This window comes from Canis lupus, chromosome 14 (genome assembly GCF_048164855.1).
Source record: "Canis lupus baileyi chromosome 14, mCanLup2.hap1, whole genome shotgun sequence".
Taxonomy (NCBI): Eukaryota; Metazoa; Chordata; class Mammalia; order Carnivora; family Canidae; genus Canis; species Canis lupus.
In genome coordinates, this window is record NC_132851.1 from 8,270,516 (window position 1) to 8,295,235 (window position 24,720).

General features: G+C 35.3%; 1 protein-coding gene across 5 annotated transcripts in view; it reads left to right on the forward strand.

The window, feature by feature from the left end:
• Nucleotides 1-24,720, forward strand: part of ZFPM2 (zinc finger protein, FOG family member 2) — a 457,190-nt gene that overhangs the window by 74,066 nt on the left and 358,404 nt on the right. For 2 of the 5 annotated variants that reach the window (XM_072774199.1, XM_072774202.1), the window contains exon 2: nucleotides 21,863-22,021. The exons of 2 other annotated variants lie outside the window; for them this stretch is intronic. In XM_072774199.1, coding sequence (XP_072630300.1) covers nucleotides 21,863-22,021 — 159 coding nt within the window. Of the gene's footprint in view, nucleotides 1-21,841; nucleotides 22,022-24,720 lie in introns of all 5 variants that reach the window. One more of the 5 variants, XM_072774198.1, reaches the window with a different exon arrangement.

Genomic DNA, 24,720 nt, shown 5'->3' on the forward strand with positions numbered 1-24,720 from the left:
GTAAAGTTGAATTAGTCATTCTGAGTTTGAACAATTGTAAAGCTTTTGTTTTTTTTTTAATTTTTATTTATTTATTTATTTATGATAGTCACAGAGAGAGAGAGAGAGAGCGCCAGAGACACAGGCAGAGGGAGAAGCAGGCTCCATGCACCGGGAGCCCGACGTGGGATTCGATCCCGGGTCTCCAGGATCGCGCCCTGGGCCAAAGGCAGGCGCTAAACTGCTGCGCCACCCAGGGTTCCCAAGCTTTTGAAACACATTGCCAAATAGCCCTAATCATTATTTTTAATGACTAAAGAGTATTCCATTTTGAATACATAAAGAATAACTAATAGTGAATATGTTAAATGTTTGCTGTCCAGTGCTGTTATAAGAACATCACACTTGTTAGCACATTTCTTTTTTTTTTCCTTAAAGATTACTTATTTATTTATTCATGAGAGACTTAGAGAGAAAGGGAGAGACATAAGCAGAGGGAAAAGCCGGCTCCCTGTGGGTATCCTGATGTGGGACTCCATCCCAGGACCCAGGGATTACAACCTGAGCCAAAAGCAGACTCTCAACCACTGAGCTACCCCAGGTGCCCCGTGTTAGCTCATTTCATCTTAAAAATGATGTGAGGTAGGACTGCTCTCCAGATGAGAAAACAAGGCCTGGGACAATAAGGAGGCTTACTTTAGGTCAAACAAGTAATAGTTTGTAGGCAGGATTTGAGTCTCAAACTCTACATTAGTAGCTAACATTTACTAAAATTCAATAATACACAAACAGGCTTATTAACTCCCAAGTTAAAGTGTTTGAAATACATTGTTTAACCCTCTAAGATTTCTAGTAGCTAACATTTACTAAAATTCAATAATATACAAACAGGCTTACTAAACTCCCGAGTTAAAGTGTTTGAAATACATTGTTTAACCCTCTAAAGATTTCTATGCTGTATGCACACTTATGGATCTTAATTTTACTCATTAACAAAACAAAACAAAATGGAACTAAGGTTAGGTAACTTGCTCAAATCACATATTGAATAATTTGTTAAGGCAGGTTTTAAATTGAAGTTACTTGGGTTATGTGTCTCTATTGCCCAGACTAGATTTGGATTAGAAGTCTGGCCACTGCATTGGCTGTGGTGAAAGATACAGGTAGCTTGAACTAGGGGATGCATATGTGGAGATGGTGTGAAACAGTCAGTTTAGGTTATGTTTCATTTAGAGGGAGAGCTTTAAAGACTTGCTGACAGATTTGATGCATGAGTGAGGGAAAGAGCAATCAATTCTGAAAAATTTGGGGCGGGCTTGTTTTTTTTTAAATGATTTAGTTGCTGTTTTGCCCACAGATGTAACCCCATGAAGGCAGGGATCTTCTCTCCTTTTTCACTGTGCATACCCCACTGCCTAGATACAAAGAGGTAGCAAGCCCAGAGGAGCTGTTCCAAAATATTGATTAATTTAATAATTATTATAAAGCTTAACATACTATCTAAATTATTTGCTGAAAATATTTCCCCATATGTTGTATATTTGTTTTTGGTATTTTAACAAAGTACTAAATATATTTAGATATAGGCTTTATTTTTTCTGAGGACTTAAGTCCATTTATTTATTGCTTTGTGATTTCTTTTGTGTCTAAAATATCATTCCCCTGTACAAAGGTTTGATTAATAATCAATTCTGATTCTTACGGCTGTTGCTTTCTGATTACTTGAAAAAGCAACCAGATACTTATTTTAAAATTATGTAAGATAAGGGCCTAAAATGATTTTTCTTTCTAAATTACTAAGTAGTTACTTTATCTTAATTAATTAATTAACTAATCCTTCCTTTTCTATTAAAAAACTATTGAATTCTTAAAAATGATAATCTATTGCTAAATGTTTGTTTTACTACCACAGTCATGGTACTGGATGGTGATTTTATTGTACTGATTTTATCTCATGTTTGGAATATATGCATTTCTGATATATTTTTGGGTTGGACTATATTTGTTTGTAAATCTTAACTACTTATTCCTCCACGTGATCTAGAGATGAACCACAGCCACATATAGATAAGCATCATATAGACAGGCATACATTATGTTAATTCATATCAAGTAAAATTTAAAATTTTCTCAGTCACTTTAGCCCCATTTCAAATGCTCAGAATAGCCAAATGGGGTGAGTGGCTACCACATTAGACTGCGCAGAATTATAGAACATTTCCATTATCCTGGAAACTTCTATCAGACATTCGAGAGTCCATTTTTTTTCAAATTCCTAAAAATTTTCCAAGGATTTTAAAAATAGAATAAGGTGATATATTTAAACTACTTTGGGAATTATTGGCATCTTTACAATATTTGATTTCTATTTCTGGGGGTGTGTTAGGCAGCCACGTTTGTAAAACAAATTATTTTTTCTCTCATTAAATTTTGTGGGTTTTTTCAATGCCATATATATTTTTGGATGAGGTTAATCCTAGGGGTTTTTAATTTTTGAAGTTATTTAATATGCGTTTAAAATTATTCTTTCAACCATTTTTCAGTTTAGATAGCCTAATTTTTAATAATACAGTAAGCTTTTTAAAGAGAAATCTTACATTTTACTTATTTTATTTGTAATTTGACATTTTGAAGAAGGATCTTTTTCCCTTTGGTATGTTTTAATGTTCCCTGAAAATTATTTTTTAAATTTATTAGTGTAATTATCTGCTCCATTAAAAATGTTTTAATATCTTTTTCTCTTCAAATATTACTTACTTGTATTTACTATTTTCTCTAATATATTCCCAAAGGTTTTTAATTTTTTAAGTAGGTATCAATTTTTACTCAAGTTACCCTCACTTCTTATAAAGAATCTCTATGTCTGTATGCTCTGAAACATTTTTATGCTTTAGGATGATTTTGTGTATTCCTGCTATGACCTTCCATGCTCATTTCATCATTTGCCTTCAGGGTGTCTTATTTACTTCCCTGTAGAATTCCTACTGGTCATTTTGCTGCCTTCCTAGGTATGTTGAAGTCAGAACACTAGTAGAAAAGGAAGCTAGTGTTTGAACACAAAGCTACCAAAGCCATATCACTTACGCTTTTAAAAAGTTGTTTTTGAGAAAAATTCTAAGTTATTTTTACATTATGTATCACTCCTAATTGTACTGTTTTATAATAAAATTTACTGTTTAGAAACTATTTGAATACCCAACAGTTGGTCAGAGTTTATAAATATTTTATGAATTCTTATAAAAATTTGTTCTTTGCTTATAGGAAGTAGAATGGGAGCTAACGTCAAATTTTGTTGATGTAGGCTCTATTTTGTTAATTATATTGTTCAAATTCTCTATTGTTTTTTGATTCCTCAATGTATGGCATTTTGGTAACGATTTTTTAATATTTTCTATTCAGTGGTATTATTGATTTTTTTTTTAAATTTTTATTTGATAGTCACACACAGAGAGAGAGAGAGGCAGAGACACAGGCAGAGGGAGAAGCAGGCTCCATGCACCGGGAGCCCGACGTGGGATTCGATCCCGGGTCTCCAGGATCGCGCCCTGGGCCAAAGGCAGGCGCCAAACCGCTGTGCCACCCAGGGATCCCATATTATTGATTTTTTATCACTATCTCATAATTTTAATTTGCTAATTCTTTAAATCTTGTGTGATGCCAATATTTTCAGCATTTCTATATTGTCCTTTATGCTGGCTGCTAAATTTTTGCCTATGCTCTCATGTGGAAACATCTTTAACATTCTTAAATGTTTAATGAAAAACATTAATATGGTTTTGTTTTTTATTCTCATCTTAAACTTGTTCAGTTATCTGTCCTATTTGGTATTGTTTTTGTGTTCCTAATGATCATATTATAACTTTGTCCTTTTTGAAATGTTGTTACTGCTTGGTTTCAGTATTTTTAAACATATAGAAGGTAGAAGCTCTACTAAATGTTATCTTAAAGTATTATCCAGTTTATTTGTAAAAATCTATTTTTATCTAATTATCAAAACCAAAATAATTCAGTCCCCTTTTAAAGAGGAATAAAAACTGATGTTTTGACTTTTTTTCACCTGTTTCCTGTTTTCTGTTAATCTATGTCTGCTAGTCCTGTGAAAATTTAATTATTTTAATATGTATTGTATAATAATGTATTTTATTAGTATAGCTCAAACAAGCATTTAGACTCATTAGAATCAACTTCTTTTATTTATTTATTTATTTATTTATTTATTTATTTATTTATTTATTTATGACAGACAGAGAAAGACAGGCAGAGGGAGAAGTAGGCTCCATGTAGGGAGCCTGATGTGGGACTGGATCCTGGGTCTCCAGGATCACACCCCGGGCTGAAGGTGGCGCTAAATTGCTGAGCCACCAGGGCTGTCCTAGAATCAACTTCTTTTGGAGGCATTGGTGGCTCAGCGGTTGAGCGTCTGCCTTTGGCTCAGGGTCTGATCCCAGAATCCAGGATTGAGTCCCACATTGGGCTCCTTGTGGGGAGCCTGCTTCTCCCTCTGCCTATGTATCTGCCTCTCTGTCTCTTTGTCTCTCATGAATAAATAAAAATTTTTTAAAAAAGAATCAACTTCTTTTTTTAAAGGCTGTGTTTGAGAGAGAGAGAGAGCATGAGTGAAGTGAGGGGCAGAGGGAGAAGCAGACTTCACGCTGAGCAGGGAGCTCGATGTGGAGCTCCATCCCAGGATTCTGGGATCATGACCTGAGCTGAAGCAGACACCCAACTGACCGAGCCACCCAGCCACCCCTAGAATCAACTTATTTTGTTTGTAATTTGACTTTTTAAAGAAGAATATTTTTATCTTTGGTAGGTTTTAGTCTTCCCTGCAAATTATTTTTAAGCACAGTTTTGCCATGCTTTTTTTTTTTAAATTTTTATTTATTTATGATAGTCAGAGAGAGAGAGAGAGAGAGAGAGAGAGGCAGAGACATAGGCAGGGGAGAAGCAGGCTCCATGCACCGGGAGCCCGACGTGGGATTCGATCCCAGGTCTCCAGGATCGCGCCCTGGGTCAAAGGCAGGCGCCAAACCACTGCGCCACCCAGGGATCCCCCAGTTTTGCCATTCTTTTTGTTTTTAATTTTTATTTATTTATTTATGTATTTATTTATGACAGTCACACACACACAGAGAGAGAGAAGGGCAGAGACACAGGCAGAGGGAGAAGCAGGCTCCATGCACCGGGAGCCCGATGTGGGACTCGATCCCGGGTCTTCAGGATCACGCCCTGGGCCAAAGGCAGGCGCCAAACCGCTGCGCCACCCAGGGATCCCCAAGTTTTGCCATTCTTGATGGTTAATTCATCTCCCTGAAATTGAGAGAATATCTTTTTATAACGTCTGCAGGTACGATAGCTTATGATACTGTTTCTGAGGACCAGCAGACCTGAAACTATTTTTGGTCAACATCACATATAAATTTCAGAGTCAGTTGAATATATTGTTCTTTCACAGCTTTTCCCTGTGAGGTAATACTAGCTTTCCCTTCTGCTTTTTGTCATTTATTTAATTCGTTTTAGGCAATCTGCTTTGGTAGCTTTGAGAACAGAAAGATGGATCTGGGGATAAAGGATGATTCTTTCCTTAATTTTGCTCTTTGAAAAAACAACAAAGGTGTACTTGATATTGATTTTGGGTATTCATTGCATATTAGGAGGACCTTCTTCAGGACTTTAAATTCTTAATATGTGTAAATTCTGAGTATTATATGTATTGTCAATTCATTGTTTCCCAAGTTTACTTAAATTTAGGATCATCTACTATTAGTGGGTTGCAGCTAACTAGTCTTCCTTTTCTACTTCTGTTTTTAACCTGTTTTTATCTTTATTTGTATTCTATGTGCTTTCTCGTTTGTCATCAGCATCACTAATTCAATTTTTCTGGACCATCAGGTGTGCTATGTATTGCTACCATTATACTTTTGATTTTTGAGATTTTATTGTAACAGTCTTTTCTTATTATATATTTAGCTTATTTGAAAGAATGTCTTTAAAATCTTAACTGAAAACCTGAAGTTCATTTAAAAAAATATTACTAAGTTTTATAAAGTATTTATGTTTCGGGAGAGACAGGGAAGGCTTTCTGTTCTTAGTCATTAACATATAGCTTATCTTATGTTCAAGATTTCTCCCCCATCTCAAACCCCTCACTCCTAAAGCCCTTGACTTATATTTGACATGATTAAATAACAGAGACATCTAGACTATAGAACAGAAGATCAGTGTACCCTAGGATTTTTGTCATCTTCCTCTGCTTTGTCCTGGTTGTTGGTTCTTCTTTTCAGAAGTGGAGATGGCAAAGCTAGGATGATTTAAAGTGGAGTGCCTTGCGTGTTTCTTGGTTAGGGGCAGGTAGATAACTTAGTTCATGATATTTTCTCCTTTTTAGCAAGTGTTCCTGGTAAGATTTGTGAATTCACTGGCATTGCAAAGGGACAAAACTTGTGATCCATGTGGAAACCTAGTCATTCTAAGAGACTGTTGTGGTTATTTTTTTTTTTAAATTTTTATTTATTCATGATAGGCACACAGTGAGAGAGAGAGGCAGAGACACAGGCAGAGGGAGAAGCAGGCTCCATGCACCGGGAGCCTGACGTGGGATTCGATCCCGGATCTCCAGGATCGCGCCCTGGGCCAAAGGCAGGCGCCAAACCGCTGCGCCACCCAGGGATCCCAACTGTTGTGGTTATTAACAAGATGAAGGTATGGCCATTGGTCCTAGGTTCTTATTACAAATAATAGAAAATGAAACATTTCAGGGAAAAGATCTAAATGTTCTAGGAAGCTGAAGGATAAACAGGTCCCCCCCCCCACACACACACACAATCAAGAAATGTTCTTTCTTGCTCTTTGTACATTATTGTTGCTTCAGCCAATTTCATAGAGGTCTTAAAGGAGTTGCTTTATGTCCTAATTCATTCAAACATATTCTTAGAAATGAACTTCTATAGTGTGTAAAATAGATTTTAATATCTAACCTATTTTAGAAAGTTTTTTTAATCAGATTGATTCGTTTTTCCTTCTTTGTTCTAAATTTAAGCTTTAATGATTTAGTCAATGATCTGTCACATTCTATTTTTTTACTGTCTCCTTCCTCAATGATCCTAGATACACAAGATGTTGTCATATCTTATAGGTGGTAACAGAAAGGTTTCTTTAAAAATTTGTAACTCAACACAGTATGAATCTGAATTATTCCTCTTTGATATTTTCCCTATTAATTTGTATCGTTCTTAAGTACTTTTGCCAAATTAGGGCAACTTGGCTTGCTTTGAATTGTGTTAAAAACAGTCAGACTACCTCTAACTTCCTCATTGAAGGAACTTCTCTCACAATTTTGCAACCCTGCCAAACGTACATACACATACACTTTGCACTTTATTACCCACTTCACATATTGCTTCTTTCAAAGAGTTTGTGAAAATTCCAGTAGCTATGTATGAAATCCTGGCAGATTCTGTGAGCACATTTTGATCCTCAACTCATCAACAGCTCATAAAAAGATCAGATCTACCTGTGCTCCTCACCCTAGTCCCTCACTAACTCTTCATAGGAGGCCATGTGCTGTAAGACAACAACAACAACAACAAAGAAAGAGGTCATGATTTCCACAATCTAATTTAGAACTGCCTCATTTGTGTTGCAGCTTAATTTCCAAAGAGAATGGGAAGCATGATGGAATGGAATTCCCCCACAACTTCTCCATCAGCCAAGTCTCCATATGGTACTTGAATAATTCTCAAGTACGATGATAAAATATCTGGCCAAATTGATATTGTATGTCTCTTCAGACGTAGAAAGGAGGCCTCATAGAGAATGATGCTACATAATTAATGTAGAGTTGTTTTTTTTTTTTTTTTTTTTATCAGTGCATAGAACATAGCCCCCAGGATAGGATAAGGTGTTCTTGAGCAAAGGAGAACTAAATATAGAGGAACAAAATGACCTCATGGATTTACTGATGACAGATAATAGTCCCCTCTTATCTTGCCCTGCATACTGTTGTAGGAATGTCATAACTCAGATCTGCTTCACTTTCCTCTTTCCACTGGTTTGGAACATATCAGTTGTGTCCCAACACGTGGTCTGTATTAGGAATAGCTGGGGAAGCAGGATTAAAGTGCTGATTCCTGGGTCCTGTCCTCAAGCTGCTAAATTTGGGGGAGTGAGGCTTAAAAGTCTGCATTTTAATCAAACGTTTAGAGTGGATCTAATAATTCACAATCATGTTTGTGTCCATCACAATAGATTCTAGAGGATAAGACTGGTGACAAAGAGGAGGATGGCAGAACCAATGATAGGCACCAGGCTTTTCCTCCAGGAATGCAGAGGAAATCAGAGCTTGTTTTCAACATATTTTCCATACTCCTTTGAGGCAAATGTTAGCCTGACTCAAAGAAAAAATGCTGGAATGGGGAAGATGGCATGGTGTGAGGTGGTGCTGGGTGACAGGTACATAGTTCCTTTCTTTTGGCTCTCAGAAAGCTGAGGGTAATAACAGCTCAGGGGGGAATCGGACTGAGGGCTATAGTTAACAGTCAGTGGCAGTGCCATCTATTAATTTAATTTCTTGCATTTGCCAGTAGGATTTACTTGCTTATATTTTTCCAAGCCAAGAGTAGAATGTTTTAGGTACATAAAAGCATGGAGTAGGGGGCTGATAGAATTATTTTTGTAAGAAGTGGTAGGAAATAATATCTGAACTGGGTGAAGATTATTAACATATAGATATCATCCATATATTTTGCTTCATGCTATTTACACTATACTGGTTCTAAGTAGTAATTGCCCAACAGGAAAACAAAAGAACGGCAAAGAACAAAAAGAAACCAAAAGCAAATTAAATAAAAAAGCAACAAATCCATATGTAAGGCAAATCTTTATTTGAAAACAGGAAAGCGGGCAGCCCTGGTGGCTCAGCGGTTTAGCACCACCTTCAGCCCAGGGCCTGATCCTGGAGACCTGGGATTGAGTCCCACGTCAGGCTCCCTGTGTGGAGCCTGCTTCTCCCTCTGCCTGTGTCTCTGCCTCTCTGTCTCTGTATGTCTCATGAATAAATAAATAAAATCTTAAAAAAAAATCTCTAAAAAAAAAAGAAAACAGGAAAGCATTTATATCTAGATGATTCAAGTTAGATGTATTCAAGAGTTAGAAACCATGGGTTTCAGAGTACAAATTTCCCTGCACTTGTTGCTAATGCAGTGAATATTAGGGAAATACTGGTAAGTCTGATATCAAAATATTTTCTACTTGGAGGGAAGGGATGTGCATTTCTTTGGTTCAAGTGAGAGAGTGTTCAGGGTTGAGTAGCTGCTGGTGAGGACCTTTCTAGGCCTTCATCAAGTTTAGCTATATAATCATATTGAAACCAGAACTTTATAACCACCTTCAAAAGTTCAAGAATGGATTTTCACTCTTGCAATTTAAAGGAAAAAGTGAAATTCCATTTAGGTGGAAAAGAAGCTACCATGCCCGGTTTTCTTCCCATATATGATGCCCTACAGACGCTTTTGCTGGAAGTGTGCAGGAATGTGTCTCCCGGAGGTTGGTGCAGAGTTTATGATGGATGCAAGTCCTGGAGTGCTTTGAGCCACCAGAGGAGAGTTCATTTATGTGGGCTCTCCACCTTTTGGCTTACCCTATAACTTCTGCCCATAAAGGTGCTTGCTTTTATTCTATTGTGGGCTTTGTTGCCAAAGGCAGAGGATATTTTCTTTTTAAGAGAGCCCTTAGATGCTTCCTCCCGGTTGTGATGCTGGAGCAGTGTGGATAAGCTGGCTATGTTATCACCGGCACCCTACCTGCTCTCCTAATTCTCCAGAGAGTAAGTGTTCTTCCTAAAAATTACAACTATATCGAGTGCCTCTGTGTCTTTAGACACTCTTTTAATGTGCTAGTATAAAGTAAAAGTCTTTTTGAAGATATATTTTATGGGCAAGTGCTTTCTGGGGCCTCTTGAGATGTTCACAAGTACTGAATCAAGGTACCTTTATGGTGGTTTAATGACAACATAGAACACTTGTTAGAAAGGGCCCTTTTGATATGTATCCCAGGGCATGTCACAATTAGAGTGAAGTGAACTGTTGATTTTGTTTGTACCTCCACTCACAAAGCCCCCTTCGTCGAGTGAGGCTTTGGCAACTGCAGATGTGGTTTTCTTAATCCCCACAGATGAAAGATATCTGCCAGGATGGAAATTTGGAAAATGACATATACACCTGTGAAATTAGGCAAATTCTTACAAAGTTTGTATTCCAACCAATACACAGGAGCCACAACAATGCTTTGTTTTGTGCGAGGTTTTTTTTTTTTTTTTTTTTTTTTTTTTTTTTTTCTGGCTGTGCAAATAACATGTGTGCAGGACTGTACAGGCTTACAGGGAATATTCATCATTATTTACTGTGTCAAACCCAAATGGAGGGCCAAATTGGCAGCATTCCAGGAGAAGGAAGCCACACCTATTTGTGAAAAATGGAACAGATTTCTGTAGCTGCCCTCACCTTGACTCTTTGGTTCAAGGGGGTGGTGCTAGGACATGTGGTATTGTGAGTGGCGTATGTAGGCTAGCTGTGAGGGCTGGCCATTATGCTGCTCCATAAAATCCCACAGATCACACCTGAGTTATGTACCGTCCTGATTATAATAAGGGGTTGGAGCAAGAGATGATGAGCAGGAGAATGTGTGTGACCTGGCTGGGACCTCTCGCTTCGCACTGATTGCCACTGATTGATTGGCCAGCTCTGTCTGGGCAGAGTGCCCTTCCTCTTAGCTCTCGAAATGCTAGAGCCTCAGAAGAGGAGATTGAGGAGAACGCTGTGCTATTTGAGGTTCTTGGTCTTCAAGACACTCAAACAGCAGACCTGAATTTTTAAAAATTGAGAAGCTGTCTCATTTGCATCAAGACTTTCTTTCTGATGAATGGATAAAGAAGGTGTGGTTTACAATGGAATATACAATGGAATATTCCTCAGCCATTAGAAACGCCAAATGCCCACCATTTGCTTCAACGTGGATGGAACTGGAAGGTATTATGCTGAGTGAAATAAGCCAATCGGAGAAGGACAAACATTATATGGTCTCATTCATTTGGGGAATATAAATAATAGTGAAGGGGAATATAAGGGAAGGGAGAGGAAATGTGTGGGAAATATCAGAAAGGGAGACAGAACATAAAGACTCCTAACTCTGGGAAATGAACTAGGGGTGATGGAAGGGGAGGAGGGCGGGGGGTGGGAGTGAATGGGTGACGGGCACTGAGGGGGGCACTTGACGGGATGAGCACTGGGTGTTGTTCTGTATATTGGTAAATTGAACACCAATAAAAAATACATTTATTATTAAAAAAAAAAAAGACTTCCTTTCTATACCATAGCCAGACTTGTATCAGGGGTTCTTTGGTAGAACAACTCCCCAGTCAACTGTTTGTATTATCCAGGATTCTTGAATGGGTATGGAGAAGCAACATTTGGGATCAGCCTCAAGTGGCCACAGTCTATTCCATGGCATCCCAGAGTCTGTGAAACAATGTAATTTGAGCATTTTATGGACTCTCAGGGATTATTTGGGAGAATGATGAACCAGAACTAAATAAGTAAACCTAACATGCTACTTAATCAGGAGTAACTACATGGATTATCCAGGTGAAAAGTAGTTTGATTTCAGACCACCAGCTACAGGACACATGGTGTCTATCCACATTTGAGGCATGAAGCTGTATTAAATGCAAGATGTCCTACTGTTTCTATTAAATGACAATAATAGATATAATTGCTACTGGGGCAAAGTAACTTCTGTATAGCATTTATATTCCTACATAGCTGATCTCAACTTGGACATGCATCAGAATCACCTGCTTGCTTTGTCAAACACAAATAGATTAGCCCTACCCTCAGAGTTTCTGAAATCAGATCTGAGGTAGAGTCTGATAATTAATTTTGAATTTCTGGCAAGTTTTTAGAAGAGGCTAATGCCACTGGTCTAAGGATGACACTGTTTGCTGACAGACTAACTGTAATCAGCCAGCGAAGTCAGGCATCATTTCAAGAGCAGTTATTTATATTTCTTTTTTCCGAGAAGGTTCAATCAACAATTAATTGTACAAGTAAAGAGTCATTTTAATAAAGCAGGGTAAGAATGGGTGTCATTAAAATGAAGGATAAAAAAAAAGGAAATTGATCTATTTGATGAGATGGAAGTCAGATTCAAACTTTATTAGTTAAGATAAAAAAAACAAAAAAAACTTTATTAGTTAAGAAGAAAAAGAAGTTTATATATACAATGGCCCAAACATGATGCAAATATTTTGTTGATTTTTGTCTTCTAATTAAATTTTCCCCAAAACCTTGCAGTGAATTGATATTTTTCCTTCATTTCTTGCATGTAGTTATACCTACTGGATGTTTTCATATAAGACAAATATGTTGCATATGAGACAAAGAAATGCATACTGAACTTTTAGGGACCATTCTTGATTCATCTTTGCCTTATGAAATTGTGTAAGTACATTAGTCATCAGAGTGCTTTGTTTAGCACCCACCAGCTAGTGCTTTTGTTGCTGACTTCTTAAAATTCAACATATACATTATCTTTGATTCTCTTTAGAGAGATATATATCTATTCTAGACTCAAGAGACAAGTACTTTTTCCCTATTTTTCTATATCTCCACTTAAAAAGATGATTTTGAAAAATCAATTCTCTTGCTCGTACTAATTTAACTTTGTTATTAACTATGTAGGATATTATCAACTAGTTTTATAGAATTTACTTTGTCAGATAAGATTACTGATTATAGTTTGGTGATGCTTTGATTTTTACATTTTTTTTAGATTTTTATTTATTTATTCATTAGAGACACAGAGAGGCAGAGAGACATAGGCAGAGGGAGAAGCAGGTTTCCTGCAGGGAGCCTGAGGTAGGATTCAATCCCAGGTTCCTGGGATCAAGACCTGAGCCAAAGGCAGACACTCAACCACTGAGCCACCCAGGTGTCTCTGCTTTGACATTTCTAAGGAAGGGGTATATTGATGTAGTGCCAATAGTTTATTTTTGCTTTTGTTTCCCGTACCTCAGTAGACACATCTAGGAAAATGTTACTATGGCCAAGTGTCAGAGAAATTACTGCCGGTGCTCTCTTCTAGGATTTTTATGGTTTCAGGTCTTACATTTAGGTCTTTAATCCATTTTGAGTTATTTTTGTATATGGTGCTAGAAAGTGGTTTAGTTTCATTCTTTTGCATGTAGCTGTCCAGTTTTCCCAACACCATTTACTAAAGAGACTTTCTTCACTGCATCTTCTTGCCTTCTGTATCATAGATTAATTGATTATATAAGCATGGGTTTATTTTTGGGCTCTCTATTTTGTTCTATTGTGTATGTGTCTGTTTTTGTACCAGTACCATACTGTTTTGGTTACTATAGCTTTGTAGTTAGTATATCCGGAAATCTGGAATTGTGATACAGGCTTCCAGTTGTGGAATGAATAAGCCACAAAAATAAAAGGCATAGAATAGGGAATATAGTCCATGCTATTGTAATAGTGTTGTCTGATGACAGATGTAGTTACATTTGTGGTGACTATAGTTTAAGGTATAGGGAGGTAGAATCACTATATTGCATACCTGAAACTAAGGTAACATTGTGTGTCAAATAAAAGAAATAAATAAAATGTGTAATTATTTTGTGTATAAGTCTATAAGGCTGTAAGTTTTTATCAATTCACTTAATAAATACGTATCAGCCACATATCATTTATAAGAGGTTCTGTGGATAAGTTTCTTACTCATAGTGCTTTAAAAAATCCAATGGACTATCTAACATATTCTGGGCAACATCTGATGTCTCTGTTGTGACAGTAATATTCACATAGGGGAAAAATTCCTGCTTGTCTGATCCCAGATCCCCAAACTAACTGTCAGGATGAGGGTGGAGGGCACCCACTTTGACTAACCAGGAAAGAACCATGGATTTCACACTGTCAAGTAGAATAAACTTCCTTCAACAATATAATTAGCAATAATTTAAAGTTGTGTGTCTAGATTTTTTTGTAAGGCTCAGTATTCTCTCTCCTTGATTTGGTCTTCAATTTTACTATAAAAAGACTCCTAAATGAACAGAGGAAATAAGAAAAATGCACTAATAATTAGAATTTAGGACGTCCAAGAAGCCTTTCCTGCCATCCCCATTTTAAAATGGAGCTGCTTTTGAAAAAATAAATTTCAACCCTCATGTGCATAAAGTTTGTCTCCTTAGCTAGATTATCTGGCCCCTTCTGCTGGCGCCATCCATATTGTACACTGCTGTTATCCTAATACCTAACGCAGTGCCTGCCGTGTTTTTCACCCTCAATAAATACTCGTTAAATGAATAAAGAAAGAATGAATAAATGAATACATGAAAGTCTCATAAAGAGAACAAAATAATGTATAAGCCTTTCATCTTTTGTGCTTATTACCAATTAGGGGCTTTTTATTATTGAAATACATCACAATCATATAAAAATATATTGTTTTAGTAATGAATATACTCCCATATTTCTTTATGATAGAGTTACCATCTTCAATAAACTGAGAATAGCTTTATGGGGCTCTGGAGGGAGACCTGATTACAAAATATTTGAATTTCAATGCCATCTCTGTCACTAACTTCCTGGGTCAATGCACAAGGCATTTACTAATGAACTGAATTTTTTCAATGCCTGAGTTACTTCCTGAGAGTAGTCATTAGAGATTCTAGCTCAAATTTGTCATATTTCCTCATCCAACTTTATTTTTCCTGTGATATCAGTGGCTAGGCTACTATGTAAGAGAGTTGCTGCTTGCGAGGTTTGTCTATGTTCTGAGCAAAATTGCTATTTTCTTGTTAACTTTATTCAGTGTTAATATGGAGGTACCCAAAGCAAAGCATTTCAGGGCAGGGAGAACTAAAGAATTTAAATTGTTTTTGGACTTATACATAGGAAGTAGTAATACTGTCATCTGTAAAAATGGCCAAAAACCTTGCAGCAGAGAATATTACTCTGTTTTTATAAAATCAAAGAGTTTGGTTTCTTTCCCCTAAAGAAACAATTTGAATAAAACTTGACCCCCTTCCGTTCGTTTTACAATGGAATATGGTCAGATTTAACCCTCCATTAAAAATTCTCTAATATCTTTTTTGCATTAACATTTCAAAACTCAATTTAAATATTCACAGATCTCATTTTTAATAAACTTAACAAAATTCAGGTAATTTCCTTCAACTTTTTAGATTGAAGGACAGCAGTTGGTGTAGATATAAAAAAGATGTACAGCTATGAGCAAAGCCCCAAATCAATTATATATAAGAAATAACGTAACACATGGAAAGAAATTAATCAAAAAGAAGAATTTCTACTATATGATTCTCTGGTCTGCTACCTGCAGGCAACAAACGCAAATGAAAAAAATCAACATTCTTCTGGCAGATAAGAGAAAAATTAATAAAAATGTTTCCTTCCTACTAGATCCCCTGATGCAACTATTGTTAAAAGTGAGTGACTGCAGGAAGAACTTGCTCGTTTAAATACTATTTTTTTTTTTAGGCTACAGAAATAAGGCTTTATTCTTGCTGTTAAGCTCAATTACATGAGTTAGTATGGATTTGCACTGTCCAAAGAGATCCCTCTTCCCTGCCCCTTCTCATTAAATGGCGCTGTGGGATATGCATGAGACAAATGTAATAGGAACCGAGTGAGAAGCATTTTGAGGTGTGCCTACAGGGTAGTGATGATTCATAAGGAAGTCTGAGTGTAGCAGCTGAAAACTCTATGAGAGGAGCTACCGTGAACCACAGAATCCACCCCAGATGAAATTAGTGAAAATATGTTAGTACTCTGAAGATAGAAATGCTCCTACTCCCTAATGAGATGGGGAGGGGCATACTTTGGTGGATTTCTGCTTTTTAATTTAGAATTGAGTTGTTATTTCCCATTTCTGATTGAACGGGCAGGCCATCTATGTACAGAAAGTATGAAAGCTCAAATCTTTCTAATAAGAAAGATTTTACATTTTGTATTTTATGAAAATCGTTCTGAATTTAACAAAGAACTATGAGGCTAGCATACAAGGGCTTTAGGCAATAAGACATCCAATTTAAGCATCAGTCCACTGCCTCATTTCCATCACATGTAGAAAATGTAACCTAATTTTAGAATGAAAATTCTATTTTAATTCCTTTTACCTATCAATTAAAATATAGCATGCCAGTATAGAATTTTGACACATTTGTGTATTGCATATTAAATGTGAGCCAGGATTTGTCCATCCCTAGTTTATATGTTCCTATTTACCTTTTGAAAGGTAGTATCACATGATAAATGTGGCTCAGTTATTCTGTAATAATTAAAGCATGGCATATATTACTGCTTGAATTACCCGATTTAGAGATCCTAATGTTTTATATATAATATATCCTATATTTTATATATAATATAATCCTATATTTAGAAGGTTTTGCATGACTTCTCATTTCTTTGTCTCAGTAGATCTTTTGTAAATGACTTTAAAGGGGCATGAAACAAAAGTTGGCAACTTGGGGAAAACATCATTTTCTTTTTCATTAATTTATTAAGATTTTGAGAAATGTATTCCATTATTCCATTGGTATGCATTCTTTGTTCTGTGCATAAGTAAAGTTATGTAAAGCTTGTGATGAAAGTTTTAATGTTAATGACACTATCAAAGATAAAAATGATCTGAAATGTTATACAGTATGAAGCACCAAAATAAAAAGGGTTGGAAATATTTGTATGTTTTCCAAAGAAACTTACCTAACAGAATTTCTGAGCACGCTATGATGGATTATTATAATTATTGGGAATGATAATATTTTAATGTGACTTTCTTCCCACCTGTCAGTTGCAATCAAGGCTGCCCAGTATTCTGAAACAGTCTCATTTTGCTAGGTGGCTAGTCTTGTGCAGCCTCTAGAATGCTTAGAATATTAATGCATGGAAAGGAGATTGAATGCTTTCTATAGTTCCATTATGACAATGTGTTTTTCTTGTTTTAATCAGAAGACACACAAAACCAAACTAAAATAATTTTTAATAAATTAATGACAGTGAGTGCTTAAGAGAAAGGACCTCTTTGGGGGGATAATGAATCAAGACCATAGAATTTGACATTTCTTTCTCCTCTTCATACTTGGCAATGTATATTAATTTCTGCATAATTTAGTTTCTTTCTTGGGTGCTTCATTCTGAAGTGCTTTGAATTTATATGAACGAAGACAATCTGACATTAAGGTGAGGGTTGGTTTAATTTATAGTGGGCTGCCTTGGTAGGAAGTTATTGATCGAGACAACATATGTTGGAAGACACATATATTTGATTTAATATTTACTATGTTGGTCCTTACCATTTCTTGCATGTCCTCATAGTATTGCTTATTTTAATCTTTTTTCCTCTGAATTTGTATGTATATATATATATATATATAATTAAGTGTCCCTGTAAGTGTTCTTTGTCACCTTCTAGCTCTTACTCCAGTGGCTATGAATGGGTTTCAGGGATTTCTTTAACCACCTGAAATTGTAGCAATATTTTTCTCATAAATTCATTTGTCTGGGTAGTAAGTATTCCTCAAATTGCTTCTTAACCATCCAGTTCTTTATCTTCATTTTATTCAATTATTATGCCACGAGTATATAAGGCAGGACTACTTAATTTTGGACATCCCATGTGCCTTTACCAAAGGCATATCATTGAAACAACCACCAAATGAAAAATTTCGCCACACTTAGGTGTAGTTTTTGTAATATAACTCTTGGTACTGGCTAAATGCAAATGTACCATGCATTGGACGGCCGCCGTATTGTCAGGTGTTGTGAATCTTCTTAGCTTCAGCTTTATCTCTAGAGGGCAAAGATAGCTGTGGTCCATTCAAATGGTTACTGAGTACCCAGTTATCTCCCCTTCTGAAAATGGAAGTATTACTTTGTGCCCACCAGAATCTTCCAGTAATATCTATTCTTCATCGAGTATAAAATGTGGAAGGATGCCTACTCATTCTGAGAGACAGTTAACAGCATTACGGGCCTGACGTATAGCCCCATTGTATTCAGGGTTTAAGGATGTACAGCTAATTAGTAGCATTTTAAAATGAGGTATTTATATTTATACACATTAAGACTATTAATTTTGGTAACTGTATTTCAATATCTATAAATCAGAGGCAGTCGAAGAGCTGAAATTCAGATTTCCTTACACTTGCCTGCCAAGTGGCCTCAATCAGAAGTAATTTTCTCCATGAAGGCACATGGAGCTCAGTCGTGAGCCTTTTCTGAGTAGATATTATTATTTGTGTCAAATTATGTGTGATGATTTTTCTGAAGTGGACTTCTGTGCCCACTAATCCATACACACGAGGTTCCTTCATTCCTTCCTTCATTGGTGCTATTAATTGTACTTGTGCTTCTACTGTCTCTTACCCTTTTAAAATGTTAGTTTACGGCCACCGATTATCTGTAAGGTTTTCCTGTTAAAGAAACATGCAGTATAGAGAGTAGAGTGAGATCTGATCTTAAACCATAATACTATGCATTTTAAGAGAAACCTTTTTTTGTCAGAGCCCGATCTGATAGCATGGTGAAAGGAATGGTTAGTAATTTCTCATTTTAAAGTACGGTAAGTTATATAAATCTGACACTTGCTTTGGGAGAGATACAAGTTGGCCATGAAATCACCTTCCTGTGGACTAGTCTAAATATTGGTGATGAGATCTCGTGTATTTAGAACAATGAACTCAAGAATTTTTCACCTTTCATGTGGATTTTTGTAGTTTGGTTTTGAAAATAAGTGCTTCTTTTCAATTATATACTTGAGATTGCAAATTGATAGCCAGCATATAAAATAAAGGAGCCCCTGGAATATAGGATACTATATTATCAATTAAGATCTTATCACAATCTTTGATAAATAAAATATAAATCTAAATAGATAACCATAACATGGATGGCTTAGTTGGAGGTTTACTATAAAGTGTAGATCGGTGCTTTGTGGTTGTTTCAAGTTTTCACATGAGCTTTCTGTTTCATTTTTACAAAAAGTATTAAGTTTTAATTTGATATACCATTAGAGCTAATTTTTTGTCATTGGATATTTTAAATAATTGTTCCATTATGTACTATCTTGAATAAAAATCCTTCCAAGAACGTTAGATGTATGCTTAGAATTCAAATTTTTTAAAAGAAAACATTTTTTAATACTATTGATTTTATTCTTACAATATGCATGAATTATCTTTATAATATATAGGCTTCTATAATTGAAGAACATCCAGAGATGAAAAAAAGAAATTTACTAAAATATATGTGAATTATTTAAAATATTTATTTTACAACCAAATAGTTATTTTTTTTAAGATTTTATTGATTTATTCATGAGAAACACACAGAGAGAGAGAGAGAGAGAGAGAGAGAGAGGCAGAGACACAGGCAGAGGGAGCAGGCTCCACGCAGGGAGCCCAATGTGGGACTCGATCCCGGGACTCCAGGATCACGGCCTGGGCTGAAGGCGGCGCTAAACCACTGAGCCACTCAGGGATCCCCAAGAGTTATTTTTGTTAGCAAAACTCAGAGCTGAGTATATATTCCAGAAAAAGTCTATATTGTCATTTCTGTTATAACTGATATTAAGGCAGTTTCTTTGTAGACTGATTTAGTATGGATATAAATTATGTAAATAATTAAATATTAGTAACCAAGAATTTTAATTTTGGTAAAATCTGCAAGAAAATCTTCCTAATTTTTCTGGGGAGGGGATCTAATATTTTATAACACATATTCTCAATAATCTTAGAGCAGCAAGAGGTTTCTCAGTTTTTAAAGACAAACTTTAAGCATCTATGAACAAATACGCTAATAAAAGTTAAGCATTTCAGAAGATTTTTGCGTTTTATAGATTTATTTATGAAGGAACGTGTCTAATAACTACTGAAGAATATTTGCAGAGTAGTATGGTATATTAATAAAAGATATTTTAAAATCTTGGGTTTTTGCATCAGTTTTTTCACTTATTAGAATGAACCTTATTCTGGTTAAGTAATTTCCTGAGCTTTATTTTCCATATCTACAAAATAAAAAAATAGTGTTAATTCTCCTACCTACTTTGGTGGATTATTTTAAAGATAACATAAGAAAGTGCTTTGAAATCTTACTTGAAATACAAATAAGACAGCTTTACATGTCTTATTTTGACCAAAATTGTCATTACAATTACAAATTACAAAATATGGAAAATATTCTATTCTTCATTTACTTAGCATTAATAATTAGAATTATCAGATGAATGTTTAATGATCATATTTTGTTATACTATTTATGTATTCCTTGCATACTTGCTACTTGACATAATTGTTTTAAGAGTTAAAAATTATACTTTTAAACTTGAAAATAATGAATAAGAGATAAAAACTTATATGAGATCTGTGACTTTTGAATGTAGTTTGTACAGAAATCCATGTTTTGTTTTGTTTTGTTTTGCCCCTTCTCCACCTTGAGGATAAGAAAGCACATTACAAACATTACCAGTGTTTGGAATTAAGGCATTCTTTTTTCCTTAAAATTTATTATTTTGAGGAAGAGAAAAAAATAAATTGTAAAAAGAATAAAGAAACTCCATAAGAAGTTTTTTGCTTGGATATTTCTTAATTTAAATCCATGCAACTAGTTTTGTCCATGAAAATCTGTCCTATGATTTCTGTCGTCCGTTTGGAAACTTTTTTTGGGGAAAGTATCAGATGTATTACTGTTCTTATGTACCACATAGATTAAAATTGTAATATGTGCACTAATTTAAATTATTTATAAGATTTCTTCTTTGGCCCTGAAATTTTCCTAGCACATTTCTAAGAAGTGAGAGAGAGACTGCCGAAGCCTTTTAAGTAGTCAGCCTGTCTGATGAGACGGTGGATGTGAGTGACAATTAGTACAAATTACCATAATTGTGTTCTTTGGATAACATGCCACATTGCTTCTTTTAGGAACAAATGCAGGCTTCTGCTTAGTTAGATGAGTCGGATACTTTGCTCCTTTAGGACGGTCAGAGATTCACAACCAGCCATGTGGTATCCCCACGTAGTCCACTTTAGAGCCATCTGAACAACTACAGCCCTCCTTTTCCTTTCAATAAAATAGGGCCATTAATGTAGAGCACCTCACTCTCATTCACTCTAAGGGAGTTGTATTTTTATTACTGAAAAAGTATCACATAAATACAAATTACATTTTTTCATTAGAAAACTACTTTTCATTTCAGAAAAAATTCAATTAATTATGAATAGGGTTATGCTTTCATCAGGGAGAGAAATATGTAATTTTTCTTCAAGCCTCAAACACATATAATGAAATCTTTTCTTGGAATCCACTCTTAAGATGGATTTTTAAAAGTATAGACTTTATTAAAATCTCAGTTCAATTAAAATGCATTCAATTACTTTAAATCTTTATTAAAATCTCAGGTAAAATTGTACAACGATGTAAAAGAGACTTGTACTCTTTACCAGGCAGTTAATTCTAACAAATGAACATAAAGTGCACAGGTTTTGCAATTCGGGAGAGAATTTAAAAAAAAAAGGAGAAGCAGCTTTGGGTTTGGAATTGGGGGTGAGGAAAGGTTGAAGATGGAGGTTGCATTCTATACAGTAACTTCAGGTACTGGTTCCCTTCCACTTCTCATTATAGGTCATTGTTTCTTGTGAATATGAAGGTGGCATTATCTTGTGTGAGTCCCCTTAGTAATATTGGTTGGTGTATTCATAGAATGCATTTTTTTTCTCACCACTTTAATCAAAAGACCCTATTAAAGGATTTTATTTCACTATCTTCTTTGGATGTTTTTGGTACAGTGTCCCTGATTCTTTTTCAAGGGCCGCTAGAAGATGCCATTGAAGAGGAAGAAGAAGAGTGTCCATCAGAGGAAACAGACATCGTCTCAAAAGGAGACTTTCCATTGGAGGAAAGCTTTTCTACAGAATTTGGGCCTGAAAATCTGAGCTGTGAAGAAGTGGAATACTTTTGTAACAAAGGTAATCATTAATGGCTAGATGCAGTCTGTGAACCCATTTACTTAGATGATTTTGTGAAGTTTAAAAAATGCACTGATAGAGTGTAATACTAGTGCTCGAAGTGCTGATAATGTAATTCAAGAGTCTGAAAATACCTGCAGAATTTTTAAAACACATAATGCTATTATGAGGACTAAAAGAAGTAATTCCACTTTAATAAGTCATTTTGTATATTTAAAAATATTTTCCTGTTGATTGGCCAATTCTAATATATTTTATTTTATTTTATTTTTAAAAAGTTTATTTATTTATTCATGAGAGACAGAGAGAGAGAGAGAGAGAGAGAGAGGCAGAGACACAGGCAGAGGGAGAAGAAGGCTCCATGCAGCGAGCCTGACGTGGGACTCGATCCTGGGTCTCCAGGATCACACCCTGGGCTGCAGGTGGCACTAAGCCGCTCAGCCACTGGGGCTGCCCTCTAATATATTTTATGTTCATCATGTATTCACTTATTCTTTTACAAGTATTTATTGAATGTCAGTTGCTTGCAAGGCACTGAATATAAGCACTGAATAGGGCAGGTAGTCCCAGCCCAAGGTTCTGGCTCACTCCTTTTAAAAACAATGCTTAAGGGGCACCTGCCTGGCTCAGTCAGTAGAACATGTGACTATTGATCTCAGGGTTGTGAGGTTGAGCCTCATGGCGGGCATAGAGTTAATTAATAATAAACAAACAGACAAAGTGCTTTAGGTGTTTGACATTGACTTTCAAAACTGAGGATGGTGCTTTTTAAGATATCGTTAAATAAGAAAATATATTCGATTTTCCCACCCTAGATACTCTTTTAACACTTTAACATTATGTTGAAAGAAATACCTGAGACAATACATCTCAGTTTATTTCCACCATTAACTTGGAGCCAGGTGGCCTCCCCAGTAACCTGTCTTCATTAGGCACATGTACTCACTTGCTTGCTTTTTTTTAAAAGTGTGTTTAAAGATCTTTCATGATTTTTAAAATATATATTCTCTTAATTTAATTGTTTTGTCTTTGCAAATGAGATGGGTCTTCTCTTGCTTCCTGCACCAATGCAGTTTCACAAGTGTTTGAGTCACTTTATTGGTTTAAAAGAGCCGCTTTTTTTTAAAGTGTATTTTACCATGACTGTGTGTCTCTATATGTCTGCGTTTGTGTATGTGCCATTTTTATTTTTATTTTATTTTACTTTTATTTTTACACCTATCCATTTGATACACATTGTTCAAATTCCCATATGACTTTCTCCTGTTGCTGGTGATTAGAAACAAAAGAAGTCAGCCAATTCTCATCCCTATGGTCAATAGAACCCTAAAAATTGTGGAAATGGAATGGCAGCACTAGCATCTGGCTACCCTGAAGTTTAGAAAGCCTCCTTGACCATTAACTCCTGAAGACCTCACAGTGACTTTGTAACCTGGTGCCTGTCTCCTGCATGGGAGACTTTTGGTTGAAAATGAGAATGGTATGGTCTGAGTAGTTGGTAATGTTGACTTAGATTTCAGGGCAAATTAATATTTTCTGTACTTGTTTTAGATGCTAGGACCATTATAGTATCCACAACAATACATGTAAAAGCTGGCTTGAAATAAGGAGTGTTTAAATCTATATTTAAAGAGTTTTCATTTTCCTTCTTTGACAGGAAATATATTCTTAAATGTATCATAGAGTACCTGCCTTATGTTACAGGATCACAATAAATAAAAGGAACCAAGAGTTATTAGCATGTACCACTTCTTGTTCTTGTAAAAAGAGGTAGTATGTAGTATGTGGATTCAGACATTTTTGTCAACTTAATTAATCCAGAGAGGCAGTAGTGATAACACATTACATTTTGGGATGATCATTGATCATTGATACATTGCTTAGTGTAAGAATATAGAACTCCAAATTTTAAGTTAGTAGTATGTTAGGAGAAAATATATATAATTATGTACATAATTAAAATACAACTTAATATAAAATTATACATAAATATATCGTTAATGTATTATATGTTATAAAAATAAGTTTCTAATATTTAGTTTGAAATTAGAAAGTAAGGATAGGTTGAAAGAAAAATTTACATTTTCACCTAATATTTTGCAGGATAAATATGACTGTAACTATTGAAAGTGCTATTACCTTATTTAATAGGTAAAGAAATTTAATAGGAATTAATAGGAAAAGAAATTCATTATTTTACTCTCATAAAATGGGAGGCCAGGAGACTTTCATTTAACTCAGTAGGAACTGGTAGAAAAGAAAGCCAGCTCTTTGACAGATATTGCATCCCCTTGAGGTGATAGTAAGGATGCCATCCATTTTTCACTTAAGTTGATTGGCTATATTAGGAAGAGAAAATTTTCTCCACAGAAAATTAGAAACTATCTTTCTGTAGAAATTCACATATTAGTCTCAGTGACACACAATTCTGTTTTCTTTCCAGTTGCAGGGAAGGTAATAGGTTTGGCATTAAAAGAGTAGAAGTATTTAAATGGTTAATGATGCCACCGTCATGAGGAAGGAGCATATAAGAACTGTTCTCCTGAAGGGAAATAATTTCAGCTTGGGCTCACTGATGAAACATATTTTTTGCACATATTTTAAGTCATTTACAACTTAAAAATTGTGTGTGTGTGTGTGTGTGTGTGTATATATATATATATATATATATATATATATACAAATTTATATATTTGAAA